The sequence below is a fragment of the Lates calcarifer genome, linkage group LG23, assembly GCF_001640805.2.
Source record: "Lates calcarifer isolate ASB-BC8 linkage group LG23, TLL_Latcal_v3, whole genome shotgun sequence".
NCBI lineage: Eukaryota > Metazoa > Chordata > Actinopteri > Centropomidae > Lates > Lates calcarifer.
In genome coordinates this window covers 112180-129662 of record NC_066855.1, presented here as the reverse complement: position 1 = coordinate 129662, position 17483 = coordinate 112180, and the positions used below count along the sequence as shown (strand labels likewise).

The 17483-nt window shown below is 41.8% G+C and overlaps 1 protein-coding gene across 1 annotated transcript in view; it reads left to right on the top strand.

Annotated features, from left to right (window-relative positions):
* LOC108874724 (syntaxin-binding protein 4-like) overlaps nucleotides 1-13629 on the top strand; it is a 40365-nt gene extending 26736 nt beyond the window's left edge. Inside the window, 3 exon segments of the mRNA XM_051066295.1 lie at nucleotides 2631-2767; nucleotides 11790-11847; nucleotides 13165-13629. Of these exon segments, the coding sequence (XP_050922252.1) occupies nucleotides 2631-2767; nucleotides 11790-11847; nucleotides 13165-13297 (328 nt within the window). The 3' untranslated portion in view covers nucleotides 13298-13629.
* Nucleotides 13630-17483: the final 3854 nt, after the last annotated feature.

Genomic DNA, 17483 nt, shown 5'->3' with positions numbered 1-17483 from the left:
CTGCGGTGCCTTTCAACGTGACCTGACAAAGGTGGTATCAACTTTTCCTTTGGACAGAACCTAAAGGAAGGAGTCGAAACCTCCACCACCCCGACACCTTTGTTAGTCACATAATGAGAGATCCTGCAGAGAGCAGAGCCCATTAGCCCGGATTACACACACACACACACACACACACACACACTTAGTGGTCCAGGTTGGCCCACTTCAGCCCAGGTAGGACAGCAGTTAGCTCCTGTTAATGGCCGCCCGCAGCGTGCGGTGTTATGAAACATCTCGACCTGCTGAGAGAGTGTGAGGTCAGACCTCGACACCACAGAAGAAGAAGAGAAGAGAATCAAGTGTCCTGAGACTTTTACTTGGAATATTAATGTTCAGCATCACTGGAGCGAGCGGTCGCTCCCGGCTCCTTTCTTTTTATGTTTATTCCCTCTGTTTTCTATCAGTTCCTCATGTCTTTATTTTTCTTTTTTGCTCCCTTTTTCTTCATTATATCTTTCCTTCCCTCTGTCTTTTCCTTCCTTTGCTCTTTATTGTTCCATTGTTCTTTCCCTTTATCTTTCTTTTTTATTCTTTCAGTTCTTTCTAATGTTGGTCTCATGCCATTCTTTTCTTTCTTTCCTTTTATCGTTCTCTCTGTTTTCTTCATTTCTTGTTCCTTCCCCGTACTACATATCCTTCTTTCTTTCTTTGCATCCTCCCATCCTTCTTTCCTTCCTGTCATTTCTTCTTTCCTATCTTCCTTCTGTCCTTCCATTCTCTATATCCTTCCTTTATCCATGAGTTTATTTTTCAGTGGATCTGAAAACCAGAGGAAATGAAGATTCTTCTTGTTTTTTCTTCTTCTTTCATCAGTACCTTTTTTGAAAACATTTACCAACTGAATAATTGTTAGATATCTATAAAGCAGGACATTGATTTATAATGTACATCTTAAATGGAGCAGATCCTCTGCCTGTAACATCTTCCCTCCTCTATTCTCCTGCTGTATTGAATTCTGATCCTGCAGCTTATGAACGGTGACACAGAGTTATCAGCACCTTCTGGCCAGTTGTGTAAGTCTGACTGAATCAGGTCAATTGGTCATGTTATTAAGTCACCCAGCTATGACACCTCCTGCCACGCTTCCTTTTATTTCAGTCCAGGTCAGTGGGACACCTCAACTTATCTTTCAAAACCACAGGACCACCACAGCCACGTTGTTTCTTTTTATTCACCTGACCATGTGTATCTAGGCCACTTAGCTGAAGTGTGGGCTGGCCAGTCAACCAGCTCATTGAGGGTAGGAGGCATGAAGTGACCTTCTTCTTTGTTAGGCATAAATGTCTCTTTGCTGCCATTTCACTCCCAGATAATGACTTCTTTCATGATTACTCTCTTTAAACTCATTTCATAATAAAGAAAGAGGTTCAGAGAAAAGAAAATTTCCATCAGGAGAAAAAGAGCGGGAAACTTTATTGTCGGGGTAATAAGCTCTGTTCATCCTGACTGTGTTTTTCAAACGACCGCAGTGTTTACTCCAAGTGAGCGTCATGAATGTGAACGGGTTCAGATCTCTGAATAACAGCTGCAACCATGGTGATTTCATTTCAGCAGCTTCACAAGGTGTTTTTAACTCGCTTGACCATTCAAACAACTGGAGGTGTGAGTTTATTCAACAGGGTGTGACAAACCAACATCAACGAGCAACTTCATAAGTGTTATTTTAAGCGTTCGGTTCCAAGAGTGTTGGGTCGCTCCCCCAAACCACTAAACTGTCAGGAGAGGCTCTTGTGGACAGGCGGTAAGTGTAGTTAAAATGATGAATGTGTTTTTCTCAAACACACACACAACTAAATTTATTTAGAAAGGCAAAAGCCAACCAAAGTTATTCAGGTAAAAAGTTTAAATCACAAGTTACCCCAAGGTTGCACATTTAGAAAACTTCAAAAAGAGCCAGATCAAAAGACACGCTGAAGGAAAAAGTCAATAACTCCCAACAGATATCATTTTTCAGAGCTTTAACAAAGATCTTGGTCAGGCATCTTCAAAAAAAAATAACGTATTAAAATTGTCTGGGGCCAGTTGTACAAAAGGAGGCTTATATGTTATGCATATATGTTTCAGTTAATGCAGATGATTCAACCATGTACCTGTTAATAGTGTGCGACTTCGTACAAATTCTGTTCTAAATCGAGAGCTGAAAGAAGTGATTGTATGGTTCAGCGTGAAAATCCTGTGCTTTATCAACCCGTCCTCCTTCGTCACTAGATAATGTCACCTGACTTCCTCCTTTGATCTCGTCATAATTACTTTGGCCACAAGAGGTCGCCTAACAATAACTCCAACTGAAACTTAATAAGCTGCTAAACAGAAAACTTATGGGCTTATATTTTACTTGAGAAGAAAATCTCATGGTTGGACTTAAAAACAGATTACTGTATTACTGCTAGTTTTTATTAGAGGTATGTAAACAAATATATATTAGTATTCTACGAGACATGGAGTAACGGGGCATTTTATATCGCCCATAACCAGAACAAACTTCTGTTTCTCTTGCATGGTCATCATGTAGGTCCACTGACTCTCCTCTGTGAGGCTCCTCTTGTTTGTAGATTTTCACTGCTGACTCATCTTGTGTCTTTTTGCAGTTCTGGAGACGTTAAAGTCGGGGTGTCATCTCAAGGCCTCCCTCCTCGCTACAAGAAGAGTCCCTGGACGGCGGCCACGCTGGCCCAGGAGGCGAAGGAGCTCACACGGACTGTCAGAGCCATCCTGGAGGTCGACTGTAAGTGATCACCTCCATGCATGCAGGTCTGCATGTCCTCCTCCTCCTCCTCCTCCTCTGTCTCTGTGCTGCCCTGCATGTGACTCCCAAGGGATGAAGCTAAAAACCAAAACTGATCCTGCCAACCTGCCGCTGTGAGTGACTGTCCTCCCCGTTTCAGTGCTGACCTTCTAGACGACCCGACTGTAGGAGAACAAAGTCAGCGATGCTCTGAGATGTCAGCAGGAAACCAACAGCCAACCGTGAATCTGAACACTCTCCTCCCTGACAACTCCTCATCTCCTCCGTACCTCTGCTAGCAATGGACTCATGTCTTAACTCTGCATGAAGCACTGTTTTGTTTCTGTGAAGCAGCATTTATCACTGCACATGTGCTGAGTAGTCAATTCGCACTCAGCTGTGGCTTTAACTCCAGTGTTTTAACCTGCATATAGAGAAGAAATCTGCACGTTGTCACCAAAGCAGTCCTGTGTTTATGATGTGTAAAAGTTGCAATACTTTTCTTGAGGTTGATACACTGGAAGGAGACCACTGTGATGTTGATGGACTACATGAACGTTTTAGAGTTTGGCCCATTGAACATTGTATTTAATGTGATGAGAATAACAGAGTAACGGCACCAAAACCATCAGATCCCCCTGCTAAATCCTCAGCTTTCAGGATGTTCTTAATATTGCTGTTTCTTAAAATTCTCTCCCAACACCACAACTTCTTATTCTCATAAGATTAAGACAGTTTTTCTTTTGTCTTTTACATTAGTTCACCAGCTAGTCCTCAGTCACTGTCAAGAGCCTTCTAGCACCACATTCACAGATAAAATTCACTTTGTCGCTTTTTGGCAAGACCAGGGCCTTAGGCTGCTGTTTGGCTGAGCCATCTGCCCCAGGTGGTCAAAATAAGTCTGTTTAATTCCACAACTTTCTCCGTTGCCTGTAACACCCTGTAGACTGATGTCTATGTAAAGGACTCAGGTCGAGTTTTCAGGATGCTTGTTCCCGGGTGCCTTGCCGCAATAAAAGTCTCTCTTCTGCGTTGCTACAGCACCAGCAGTGTACTATTGTTAGCTTCAGGATGGAGTCTGCTACCGTTACAAAATGACCAGCCCCCAGCACAAGAAATACTCCAACACAAACTCCACACAATAACAAAAAACAGGAAACTTTATCTCATGAAGCTCATTTGGCCAAATTAGGCGCAGGATCATCATTTGATTCATGGAGGGACCTTCATTCAGTTTTGGGGACCAATAATAAACACTCGTCACATTGTGGGTAAAACGAGCAATGGACAAAACTCAAAACGTTGGTGTAGTCTTTTAAATATGACTTACTTTACCTACCTGTAAATTGTCTCTCTAGCATTAGTAAATACCTTCATTTAAGAAGCAATATGAAACACTTAAACGTTACAATATCATACAGTAGCAGACACTCTCTTCCAGTGCGAGTTAATACAGTTAGAAAAGACCTTTCTGTACCTCTCTATCTCACGTCTCAGTTTTCTGATCAATGTGTAGCTTTGTGTTTGAGTGGCTGAATACTTGTGTTTGTGCAGTAGATTAGCCAGCAAAACAAAGCCTAGAAATATCACCAGACAGTACAGGAGGAGAAATCCCGACAACCTCACAACCTACAAAGACAAGGTCAGGAGGGATGAAGGCATGCAGTAGAGGAGCTGTGACGTTTAAGAGGAAATTACAGCCATTCGAGTTCTGATGCCAGCTAGTGATTAAAGGGCAGTTCCAGCCTGACTGGACGCTTTAGATGCTTTTATCACGTTTGGAGTTGTTTGTTGTAAATCCTTTGTCTTTTTTGGAGTAAATATTCTGAAACAAACTGTCGACATATCACGAGTTCTTCTTTGTTAAGAGGAGCAGCCATTCCCAGCGCAAACTGTGTCACATCGTCTGTTTGACCAGTTTGGGTTGTAACCGAAATAATGAAATGAAAAATGTATTTATTTTGGTTAGGAAAACAACTGCCACAGTGTTTCCCAAACCAAACTGCATTTATGTCAAATGTTGATCGAAGAATCAAATCCAGAAGACAAATGATATTTACACTGTGAAACAGATATTTTGTCAGTTATTGTATTAAAAACCCTCCTGTTCAGCTGACTCTCAGAACTTTTGTCTTTGAATTCACCAGCAGGAGGAGATTTTAAAGTGAGTGTAGCCCCTTCAAGAGCATACATGTTAGCATATCAGTATGTCAGCTTTCAGCATGTTCAGGAGAATTAGCAGAGGTGATGTAAAGTTATACAGTTAATTAGCTAACTGCTAAGTGACCTGGGATGTCTTTAAGGACATTTGTGAAACCTCTATTCGCCAACACTTGGCTATACACAAAGTCCCATGAGAATGTGTGGGGAAAAAGTGGAGTTCTCCAGAAAATACATAGAGCCAGGGGTAAGCCTGTGAAGTTCTTTATTAGTTTTTGGGGCTCTGGAGGTTTTTAGCAATGGGTCAAGAAGTATATACTGTTTCCAATAAATATCCAAGGCAGGGGTCTTGGGAGTATCCCCAGAAATTAGACTGTGCCGGTTGGTAATCCTGGGGGCCTTGGTAGGATGAAGTTCAATGCAAACACTCAGAGCCAGGATGTAGTCTGTGACACGCATGTATTTTAGTTAATTTGTGCAAAGAGCCGCGACTGATTAGATTTATTTTTCATGTTGAAGCTTGTCCAGAGCCGTTTGTATTCAGCAGGCAGGATGTGGGTTTTTGACACAGTCACCTAATTTCCCTCCATCAGAGCATCAGTGGGAGGAATGTGGGCACAGTTACATAATTAACAGCCGTGATTCAGGATCACAGGCAGCGAGCGGAGACGTCCTCCATCATTCACAATGTCCTGTTAGAGATAATGAGGAGGGAGGAACAAAAACCACAGTCACAGCGATGGGAAGGGAAAGTAGGTCAGTCCAGATCCAGGTCTCACAGCTTGAGTATGTTTGTGTTACAATCACCTGTTGCCCCCGTTGTCATCGTGGACTCGTACATGCACGTCCTGCTTTAAAACTGTAAAGGTTGTAACACAGTTTTTATGTCATCTGGACAATCACTCACACACACACACACACACACTGCATGATAACCAGTATGAAGGCTTCAGACTGAGCAGTCACTCGGTTCATTCATCCGTTGTTTGCAGGCAGCAGCTCTGACACCGTTACCATGACAACCATGCCTCCTATGAATTACATTCATATGCGACTATCCAAATACCAAAAATACATTTCAGAGTATCTGAGTTGTGTGTGTTTATTTTTTTTAATCTCCATAAAACACGTTCACTGCCAACATTTTTCAACCTGATGCTGCTTCATGTTACACAATAATTTTTTAACAAAAACCTCTGAAGTCACAGCTTTACATAATTTATGATGAATGACTCATCGCACGTAACATTTAGAAATAAGCAGGTAAAACCTGCAGAGCGTGACCTTTAAAAAGTTTTTACGCCAAGTAGAAACAGAGCTGTTTCTGTCTGCATGTGTGAGTAAGATGTAGAGAAGAAGACTAGGATCAAGCTGCAGAGTGCATGACCACAGAGATTCAAACAAAACCAGGAAAGCAAAGCTGAATTTTACCTGGAAAAATCTGTTTTTAGATGATAAGCGCTAAAACTCCTTTAAAAATATATAAAACTCAACATCTCTTAATTAAAACTCCTTTAAATCTGTGAATTAAAAAACAAACCAAGAATAATAATCAAATTTATGCATAGATCAAGTTTATACAAAAATAAATGATCTATTTAACACTGACACATGATAAACACTGCAGCCAAGAACAGACACAATAACAGAGGAAGGTTCACGGACGTTTCGAACGGGTGAGTGCAGCGTTTGGCTGAGGTGCTGAGTGACGACAGGTCATTGACATCAGGTGTTTGAGCTCAGTTACAACGAGCTGCTGATTGAGGAAGAGCATGAGGTGAAGTGAAAGCTTGAGGCTGTCCTCAGATCTGAACCTTAAACCTCAGAGAGCAGATGGACCAGAGTCAAACTGAATCTGTTCTCACCATCTGTTGGGGAGAAGTGGAAAAAGCTTTTGTCCCTGTAAAACAAACAGTCCTTCAGACTAAATGACAAAGTCTGTCTTTGTTGTTGCTGTCCAATGAGAAATGACACAACAACATAAAAATAAAAGTCTGCTCCAACTCCTCCGAGGTTTAGGTTTAGACAGAGAAGTGATTTAGTAAAGATGAAAAGAAACTGTCAGGAGGAAACAAACACATTCTGCCTCCTCCTAACAAGAAAAGAACATTAATTGACATCATAGAGACACAAAGTCCAGGTAACAGCTGACCCTCACCACGTTATTATTGTAACCATGATGACGAAGGTCCGTCAACCTTATTTAACCCAAACCTGTCACATGTGGACTGTGATTTTTAACAGTTTTGGAGACGAAATGTGTTTCCACTTCCACAAAAAAAACCCATCAGGTCTCGTTTAATGACCTCATCTCACTGCGTCCTCCTCTTCTTCTGTGGTTTAATGGCAGTGAACGGAGAATCAGCTCCTCCAATTCGTTATCTCCATCAGGCAGTCAGCTCAGATTCACACAGCAGGAGAAACAGGCGTCAGCTGACTGGGCTGTCCCATCACAAAACACATCTATTAGCATTACAAAGCTCAGGGACAGAGGATGTATTTTAAGTTGAATTTCTAGAACTTGTTTTTTTCCTTTGTTAAGAAAATGGGAACAGGTCCTTTTTGGTGTCAGCAGGAAGGATGGATCCTGACATTTTGGATAATATCAGAGAAAAAAGCAGAAGCTAAATAATAAAACTCCTCCTCGGCTGTAACCTGTCTGAACCAGGTGAACTCTGAACATTAATAATGCAGAAAATCTGCAGATGAACAGAGTCATCTGAGACTGAACTTAATGAAGACAAAACACGGTGAAAGAAATGAGCCTCTGGCACCTGGATATTAAAAACAGAATCATCATCTGGTCATTAACTGTGTCCCACAGTCCCACAGAAACATGATCCAATATTCATTTTATTAGTTATAATAAAGGATTCTAATTGAGCAGAGCTGCAGAAAAACTGATGCAGCATTATGACCAAAGAAGAAGTAACATCTGATGGAGGCCTGTTACCTGATGTCAGCATAAATATACATGATATCTGCCTTTATGAACATTTCTCAGGCTGGAAGGCATCATGGGAATTTATATTTAGAGTTTTCACAGCCCCAAATAAAACCAGTGAGTTTATTTTTAACTTTACTATGAAAAGCAGTTTAATGTTTTTAGATGTGTTTGTGATGTTTCTGATGAGATAACTGTCTGAACTCCAGGAGAAGGAGAACACCTGCAGTGAGTTTGACTTTGACCCAACAGATCGAGTCCATTTGCATGTGGAGTCAAAGATTAGAGAGTTTACAGCATTCAGTTACTGATGTGAAGAAGCTGTTGTTCACTGAGGAATGAAATTTGGATTTAGTCTCTCACTGTTTGTGGACGAGGACCGACAGTTAGACTCTCATTACTGCGTCTGTGTTGCCATGGCAACCAAACTGACAAAGGTGTCCTGGAACCTGAACGACGTATCTGGATCATTAAAAACCAGAGAGCTGCATCACAACACACACCCACACCACAAACACTGCTTCACTGGAGCCTCATTAGAGAAAACTGTCTTCACTACAGCACCAAATGTGAATTAATCCGCCGCTGGAAATAGTCCCCAAGAAATGTACTGTTTGATAAAAACCACAGTGAGCAGCTGAGAGCCACAGACAGGAGGGGAATCAGGAAGTAAAAGTTTTGTTGACAATAAGGAAAATATAGAAAAACACTGGCCTGTGACCATTTGACCAAAGCAAATCTAAAAAGCTCCAGACCAGTTTTGGTCCTGGTGGTGTTTAATCAGTCTTTAACTACGTCTCATTTGCCTCTTTAAGATCCAGTAAAATATCAAAACTGCCCCTAAAAAGTAAATTAGTATGTCAGGTCATTTTAAAGAAGAACCAGAGTGTTCTGTAATCAATCCAGGTAGATCAGAAGTTATTAAAGTATGGGTCAGGAAGGAGAGAGAACGTCTGACTGACTCATTTCTTTGAGAATGCCAAGCATCACACACTGCACAGGTTCTGTTCTAAGCAGCTGATATAAGCAAATACAAGCTGAAAGAAGAAAATGCTTTGCAGCTATTTGTGTGTGTTGTGTGTATGATTGTTTACACCTGGTATGAAAATGTGATCTGTGTAAACGTGTCTGTCTTGGTAGGTAGATTGTTGGTAATCTTCAGTCATCGCTCTGTATGTCTCTGTATCTGACTCCATCACAGACTCAGTTCAGGCAGAAGAAACGAGTGAAATGATGGAGCAGAAACAAGTCCTGAAAATGGAAACGGAAACTCAGGCAGGGAGCGTGTGTGTGGTGTGTGTGTGTGTGTGTGTGTGTGTGTGTGTGTGTGTCCTGCAGGCAGTGGGCGCGTGACTCTGCTGCAGAGGGAGATCATCACATTTTCATCATGTGCTTCTGTCCGTGCAGGTGGACGCGTGTGTGTGATGTTAATCTCGCTGAGTCGCTGAGTGTGTATCCGTGCTGGAGCATGTCTACACACGTGGGTTTACAACTCTGTGTGTGTGTGTGTGTGTGTGTGTGTGTGTGAGTAAATGGGCAGTGGTAGAAAGTAACTAAGTACATTTACTAAAGTACTGTACTTTAGTAAAACTTCCATTCTATGCTACTTTATAAGTCAATCCACTACCTTTATTTGACAGCTTCAGTCACTTTTAAGATGGCATCTTTCAGCCGCCTGTAGTCAGCATCATGTTTCAGAAGTCTGTGGGTTTGTTGTTGTTAAACACTCGTGCACAGGAGGAAAAGATTTTGGTGCTGGCAGGAAGTAGATCACTTCTCTTTGGAGTCCAGAACTCGGACCTGTACAGAGAATCCTCTACTGACATCTGAAGGAAGAAAAATAAGTTGATTATTGACTGGCAGGGGTGTCATCAGTAGCCACTTGCAAACATGGACAATTCAGACTTGATTTCATTTTAGTTTAACCCTGTGACATCAGTCACTTGTTGGGTATGGAATAATTATTAGCAAGAGACATGTCATGGCCACAGATTTTTTTTTTCCTTCAAATGTCAGCAGAGGGTCTCTGTAACTAACTGAACTGAAACTAACCTTCACCAAAGAGCTGAGAGAGTCTAAACACAACACTGCAGTCACAGTTCCTGTCAACGCAGGAGAAATGAATCAACACATTAAATGTTGTGAGTGTTTGATAAACTGCAGGTTGTGCTGAACGTCCACGTACATGAAATCAATAGATTAGATTTTGTGTACCTGGACACAAACTGCTGTGAGATTGAATTTAGACCAAATTGTACAGAAATGGAATAAGACATGAATTCTTCTGCTTGCATTTGCCTGAAAGCAAATAATTTCCCTTTAACAGTGGTTTGGGAGGATTTCTCAGGTGAACTCTCACCTCAACCTTTATTGTGAAAAGTTGTGGGTGAGTTATCCAGATGTTATAAATAACCACAGCTGTGTGTAACGGTCACTGGTGATGGAGAACATTTGAATATTGATATATAATAGATGACTTAAGATCCTGTTTCCATCCATTAACAGGAACCTGTTGATGTGGACATGAGGTGTGTGTGTAGCACAGATTCAATACACTGATGGGTTTGTTTTTGTGGGTTTTAGTCATGAATCTACACAGTTTCACCACTGCTGAATCATTAAAGATAGATTTCCAGGTTTTCCAGGAACCTTGAGAGTCCTCTTGGTGACCTGGTCTTTACTGTACGGTTCAGCATCGTCTTCCTCTTTGACAGACGAGTGTTTTCACCACCTGACACCTGCATCTTGTCCCCTCTGTCCTCCTGTCAACACTCAGACTGACAGAGTGAAACCCAGGCCTGTGAAATCTATCTCAGAGCTTCACAGTTTGTATTCATGGGTGGACAAAGAGGCTACCCGCCTCCTATCAGATGTCTTTGTTCCAGCAGTGAGACCCACATTGTCATTTCCATGTTCATACATGGAGATTATGATGATGATGAGCAGAGAGTTCGACTTCTTATAGGAGAGACAAGATCGGTGTCGTAGATGATGAAAGAGGATCTCAGCGTGGAATCAGAGGATACAGTTCAATCTGAGGTTTATCATAAGACCATCTCATGTTTTGCAGAACAAGTTTTTTCAACTTCCTCTACAACCTACACAGTCACCATCAGTGACAAAAACTAGTGTTGTGCTGAAGTTTGGTGCAAATCCACCTTTCCTCAGTGAGTTACAGCTTTTCAGGCCAGATGGGATATGTAATCCCCCAGTGAGATCTGGGTCTAGGAGGAACACCTCTAAAGGGAGGTGGCACCCATGAGGCTCGAACCACCTCAACTGGCTTCTCACCCTGTCTCTTAGGCTGAGCCCAGACACCCTGACAATCTCCATTTCCCATCATTTTATAATGTGAGCAGACGAGCGAGAGGTTCAGGCTGCAGACAAACACAAAGAGTAGATTTTATGTCTGGACTTCTTCATCTGTGCCCTCAGTATCAGCAGCTCTGTGGGCCACATCTCTGGATTTCTTGTTCTTGGATCTAGCACATGTCGTAACATGTTTGTCATATATCATGTCAAACCCCTCATGGGGGCCTCTGAGCACTGATTCAGAATCACTCTTTTCTCTGAACACGTGAAGTGTTTGGTTTCAGTTTACAGGCTGTTTCCCCACAGGACAGCATTTGAAACTTGGCCTCCTTTTGTTCACTGAAACAGGGTCAAGAGACTTTTCGTCTTCCAGTTTGTACAGTAAGTGAGAGATCAGAGTGGAAAAGTACAGTAGAGTTACTCTCAGGGTGACGGAGTCAGTGGTGGAAACTTCTCAGGCTGGATGGAAACGTGATATTTGTGTTGATCCCTTGGCCTGATTACGTCTGGATGTTTCAAACCAGGAACAATGTGGAAAAGCAAAGCTACAATAATTAACACATTAAACCTGACATCTACTGAATGGTTCTCTCCACCCCCCTGCAGGTCTTCCTTATGGCTGGGAGGAGGCCTACACTGCAGACGGAGTGAAATACTACATCAAGTAAGAGGACTCAAGGGGAGATCAACCTGTCAGGGGCTAAAAGAGCAACTTGCAGGTTCCCCTTTTTTTTCTTTAAATGTATACTTAACATTGTCTGAAAATTGTTTGAGCAGCCATTTCTTAGTAAGTTGGTGTTTTCTTGGTAGTTTTAGATCGTGATCTCCCTCTGTCATTATGCCAAATGATTGTATGTGAGCAGGTTGTAGAAATTCCAGCCTCGAGTTCAACATTTTCCTAGCAGGAAAAAAGACAGGACTTCACTGCTACATCTGTGACTAAAAACGTGGTCATGCGGAGATGATTGTTTAAGATGGGTTCACTAACAAAGACCATAGCATAATTTATTGCTTGATATGAATGGAAGTGAGAAGATGAAGTAGGATGCATTGAGGGTCTGAAGGGAGGGTTGAGGGATGAAGGGGATAAAGGGTGAGGAATGAGTGGAGGTTGATGGATCATGTTTGATGGAGACTGGTAGGAACCTGGGAGTTGAGCCTCAGAGTGGGAGAGCCATTGCTTCATGCTCGGATGAATAGAGCCTCCAGTTCCTGTGATCAGACAAGAGAGAGAAAGGAACAAAAAGAAAAAGGAGTATGGAGAAAACTAAGTCAAAGGAAGGATGAGGTGTGCTTAACTGATTTTGGTGCGGAAATGGGATAAGTTTTAGGCATGGTCTTTGTTCCCGAACTTAGTTAGGAAACTTCATCTGAGGATCTGAGGATTGAAGGAACCATATCAAACTTGCTCTAACTTGGCTCATCTCTCCGATGTTATGCCACTTCCTGTTAATCGTTTTCAGTTGTTGAACCAAAATTCTCTTACAAAAACAGAAGTCACTGTGGTGTACATATGCAGATATTTTTTTGAAAAACTAGCTTATACATTTCCGTACACAATGATTCACTGGGATCTCCGACCTGCAAGTTGCTCTTTAATGGTTGGATCCATTGTTAATATATGAATATCATGAGCGATATAGATACTGTTTCTGGGTCCAACTCCACCAAAACTCTCCTGTTTCCAACATGCTACAGTGCTGTGAGAGATTTGAGTGGAAAATGTGGTGATTTGACAGAACAAATTATTGAATAAAGCAAAATGAGGCTAAACTGAAGGAATGATTGTGAAATAGAAGAGAGAGCAGTCAGCTGATTGACGGTCATGACCTGCCTCGAAGGAGATCTTTTCATAAACTTTCACCCATGACGCCGTTGACCACAGAAACTCTGAGCTCAACCTCCACAGAGGATCAGGAACCTGTCGTCTAACACTCAGCCAGCGTATTTGTCTTGTGCTTCTTGTTCTAACCCATGACAGTCACGTGACCCAGACCACATCGTGGAGCCTCCCTGTGACGAGCATCAGCAGCACCATGGGGCCTCCGTCACCTCAGGAGACCTCTGAGCCAGAGGGAGAGCAGGATGGAGAGGCGACAGACCAGAAGACCTAGCCCGTCCATAGAGACGGAGATGTAGACCAGCAGAGACCAGATTCTCCCTCCTGTCCTCTCTGTAGTAATATGTATTTATCTGTACAGGTTTTCCAGTTGTCCCACAACATCTTTCCAAGTTTATGTTTCTTTCTAAAATCCTGGAGTTCTAGTTTCACTAAATCCGGTTGCTGCAGCAAAACGTAAGAAATTACTTTAATAGTTAAAACTTCACTTAATCAATCACTGTATGTAGAGAGGAAGTTACTGTAGCATCATGTAAAGTGTGACATAACCTTCAAAAATAACATGTTCATGTGATTTATTAAACTGAATTATTGATCCTTTATAAACGTGCATCTGAATTTATTCATTAATGAGTGGGAAAGTCAGCATCACAGAGTGTTTGATCATTTAGTCGATCTTGAGTTTCCTGCTGTGCTTTTATGTCTTGTCTTTGAAAGATGTTCAGATCCTTTTTAGAAAATATTAACTGCAAATGCTGTGTAAGTATCACCTGGAAAACAAAGCAGATGCGTTATCTGTTCAGCCCTGAATCCGGTCTGCAAGTTTATCCGTTCAGCCCTGAGTCCGGACTGCAGGTTTATCTGTTCAGGCTGGGATCTTGGTAGCTTGGAGGCCAGGTCAACACCTTGGGCTCTTTATTGTGTTGTATGGACGTTACATAATCAAACACACCATTTCTGTCACATCTTCATGCAACAGAAACCCTGGAGTAAAGATGTTCCTTTTAGGTCTTGAGTACCTCTTCAGTCTGTCTGGACTCTCTCAGCATTGCTCTGCCTCCTCTCTTTGTCTCTCCTCAGTCCTCAGCCTCTGCTCAGGACCGTCGACAGCCTCGCAGTCCGCCGGTACACAGACCAGTCAGAGTGTTTTTATTCCCAGAGACAGGAAGGCTGTTTCAGTGCATGAAGCTATTCTGAGAAGGTCGACATTCCTCGCTCTGAATTGTTCTTAAGAGCCACAATGGAGCCTGAAGTTTGCTGCCACAGACTTGTACAAACTAACAAGATGTGTTTTTCTTCCCTGCAGCAACATGTCAGCTCTCTCATCTTTATATTTACAGCAACAGTAACTTGGTGTTTATGAAGTGATATAAAACTAATTATTTGATTTTAATAGTCTGTAAACCTGTCAGTGTAATAGTCAGATTTAAAACATCTTCCATTTCTAGAAACTCATTATTGTTATATATGTATATATATGTTACATTATTACAGAAAATAAATCAGAAATAAACAGGTGTGATAAACATTAAGATGAATTCTATAAAACCTCAGGTGAGTCATGGATCAGTCAGAGCTGCATGTGTACTTATTGTGAATTATGAGCTTAGATCTACAGTGATTTGGAAACCAGTTGCAGCTGGGACGACCTGTGGGTTTGCCTCTCATGGTGGGTGGAGACTGTATTAGTCTAAGTGTCTGCACCTGGTCAGTCCTCCACCCAGACCACATTTAAGATCAGCTGAAATGGAAGTGAGTAAAATCCCTATAATGATCTGCCGCCTGCCTGTCCTCAGAAGTCGTACTGTACCACATATCAGTGTTATTATTGGACTGCAACATGTGTTATGTCACAGAGGTGGATCAATATAGAGTCTTTCCATTTCATGTGGGATTTTACAGCAGCTCCTCTCTGTTTTGTTTTGTTCTGTCGCTGACGTCTGCCTTCAAAAGTAACAAAATAAAAGTCTGTAATAATGAGATTACCTCACTGTACCTGAAGAGGTCATCCAGGGAAGCATTTATTAAGTACTGGCAAGTGTTTTTGAAGCTTTTGGAATGTGTGAATGTGTGTGTGTTGGTGTGTGATGTGAATGGTAGTATTTATAGTGTGTGTGCGAGGGCTGGAGGTGGAAGGGCCGAGCCAATATTCCTCCTGCCCGGGGCTCTGAGTATTGATTTCCCCTCTCGCTAGCAAGCACAGCTATAAATGTCTGCTGCAGCTTGGAAACACTAATGAAATCACACACACACACACACACAAATACACACACACACACTCATAAACACCTAAACACAAACCTGAGTGCATGCATTGTTCAGACTGGATGTTCAGACCCCATCTACAGTCGTGACTTTGTGACATTTCTTTAATATTAGAGACATTTCAGATGGAGCAACAACATGCCGACCTCTTGGTGATGTACCACTGCCTCCATCTGTTACTGTGTCTGTGTTACTGTGTGACTTTCAGTGGTGGAAGAAGTAATCAGATACTTTACTGAAGTATAAGTACCACAGTAACACAAACAGATCAAGGTCAAAGGTCAAATTCCCTGCGTTCTCCTTGATAAAAGTCCTATATTTGTTAGTGGAGTGTAGTATTGATAAACAGTTATGTTTCTGGTTTTTTTTGTTTCTTGTCAGTTTCCCTTCACATTCTCATTAAATTGACTAATTGTATGTTTTGAATTTTTCTCATATATAATTCATATTTTTGGTTTTCCAGCAGAAATGAGCCTGTGAGTTGTGTCCTTCAAAATAAAAGCCCTGCATCTCCTCAACAAACCTGCTGATAAAAGATGAACTTGAAGCCTTTGTTATGTATCGCGTAGGTCTGACAAGATGTGAAGATCTGATTCAGGAACCTATCTAATGCAATCATGTGTCAAAATGATTCCCCTGTGACAATGCACCACATAATTAAATGCAGAAACACTGTAGTTCATCAGACATGTCCTGTGCTTGATGAAAATGAAGGATCATGTAGAATATTTCCGAGTGTTTTAAATCAGGGACTCATCATCTTCATATTGTTCAGATAAAGAGTCGTGATAATTGTCCTGAGGGAAAGACGGTGAGATGTTTACAGATCATTGGGAGCTTTCGCTGCAGGTGTGAGATCATCTGTTCACGTCCTGCTCTCTCTTGTGTCTGAACAGTTTATGACCAAATCAGCTAGAGAAGTTACACAACCTGTAAAGCCTCTTTTCTTTCATTCAACCTGGAGAACTCAAAGGTCACAGAGTGCATCAACAACTCTGCCTGGGATTGGATTAGTGAGTTCAGCCCAAACAGATCACAGCTCATCAGTTATTGGCCTGCTTAACAAGGTCCTATTGATGATGAGTTTAACAGACAATCCAAAATGATTCCAGATGCACATCCTTTATCGAAGTTCTTTGTGACGAGCGGCCTGATTAATTGGCTTGTTTTTTTGAAAATAGGTCTTGGCTGGCAGTGGTGAGTCTTAAGAGGTACCAGGAGGTCAGCGCTCTAACTGAGCTCATTCAGGCCAGCTTTGGTTATGTAAATCAATAATTTCAACCTTTTAATGGTGAAAGACCATTGTAGGAACGATGCTGACACTGGGGTTACATGAGCATGGTACTGTTTACACTGTGCTAGAAAAAAACTGACCCACAAAACAAGGGCTGGGTGTACAGTATCAGCTCTCTCTCTGGAAGTTTCACTGTAGGTTCTTTGTGGACAAATGATTGATGAAACAACACGAAAACCAATGTGCTCATCACGGCCAACGAAAATAGGGCCAGGTCCAAATTCAGAACAGATCTGAGTCCTGAAGTTAGCATCAGCCTGGTTCCTCCACAAAAAGCCAATGGGATTGTTTCATAATGTTTTGGATTATTCCAGAAAATAAACAGTGAGCAGCTAAAGTTTCTGATTCTTCAGGTTTAGTTGATCAGATAATCTTCTCAGATGAACACCACTGTTCTGATGTTTGAAGCCTAAATCCAACCTCCAGAAGTAAGAAGCTAATGTTAGGCTATAAACCAACTACACCACAGGTCACATGACGTCAACGTCTCCACCACTAAGCTTCCAACTGGTCATTTCATTTAGCTCTGAGCTCTTCTACAAAAGCCTTTCTTCTTAGAAAGTTAGTGAGAGTTTGAAAGAGCGTGAGTAGAAACACAACGAGGCTGTAAAGGTGGACTGGTGAGTAGATGGGTTTTCATGTTAACGTCCCCGACAACCTCTGTAGTCTCATTTAGACACTCGTTAGCAACCGCCTTTTTTAAGACACGTAAAAGCTTCAGACATCAGGAGTGGGGGATTTACTGACCCATTTTATGTCGGAGAATAAAACCTGAAAATGTCTTGAGCTTGTGTTAAAACCACAGACCTTATTTCAGACATTTAACCAGAAACACACTGACTTTGGGACGAGGAGACAGGAAGTGCTAACATGCTAACATGCTAACTGACTTCCTGGTTTT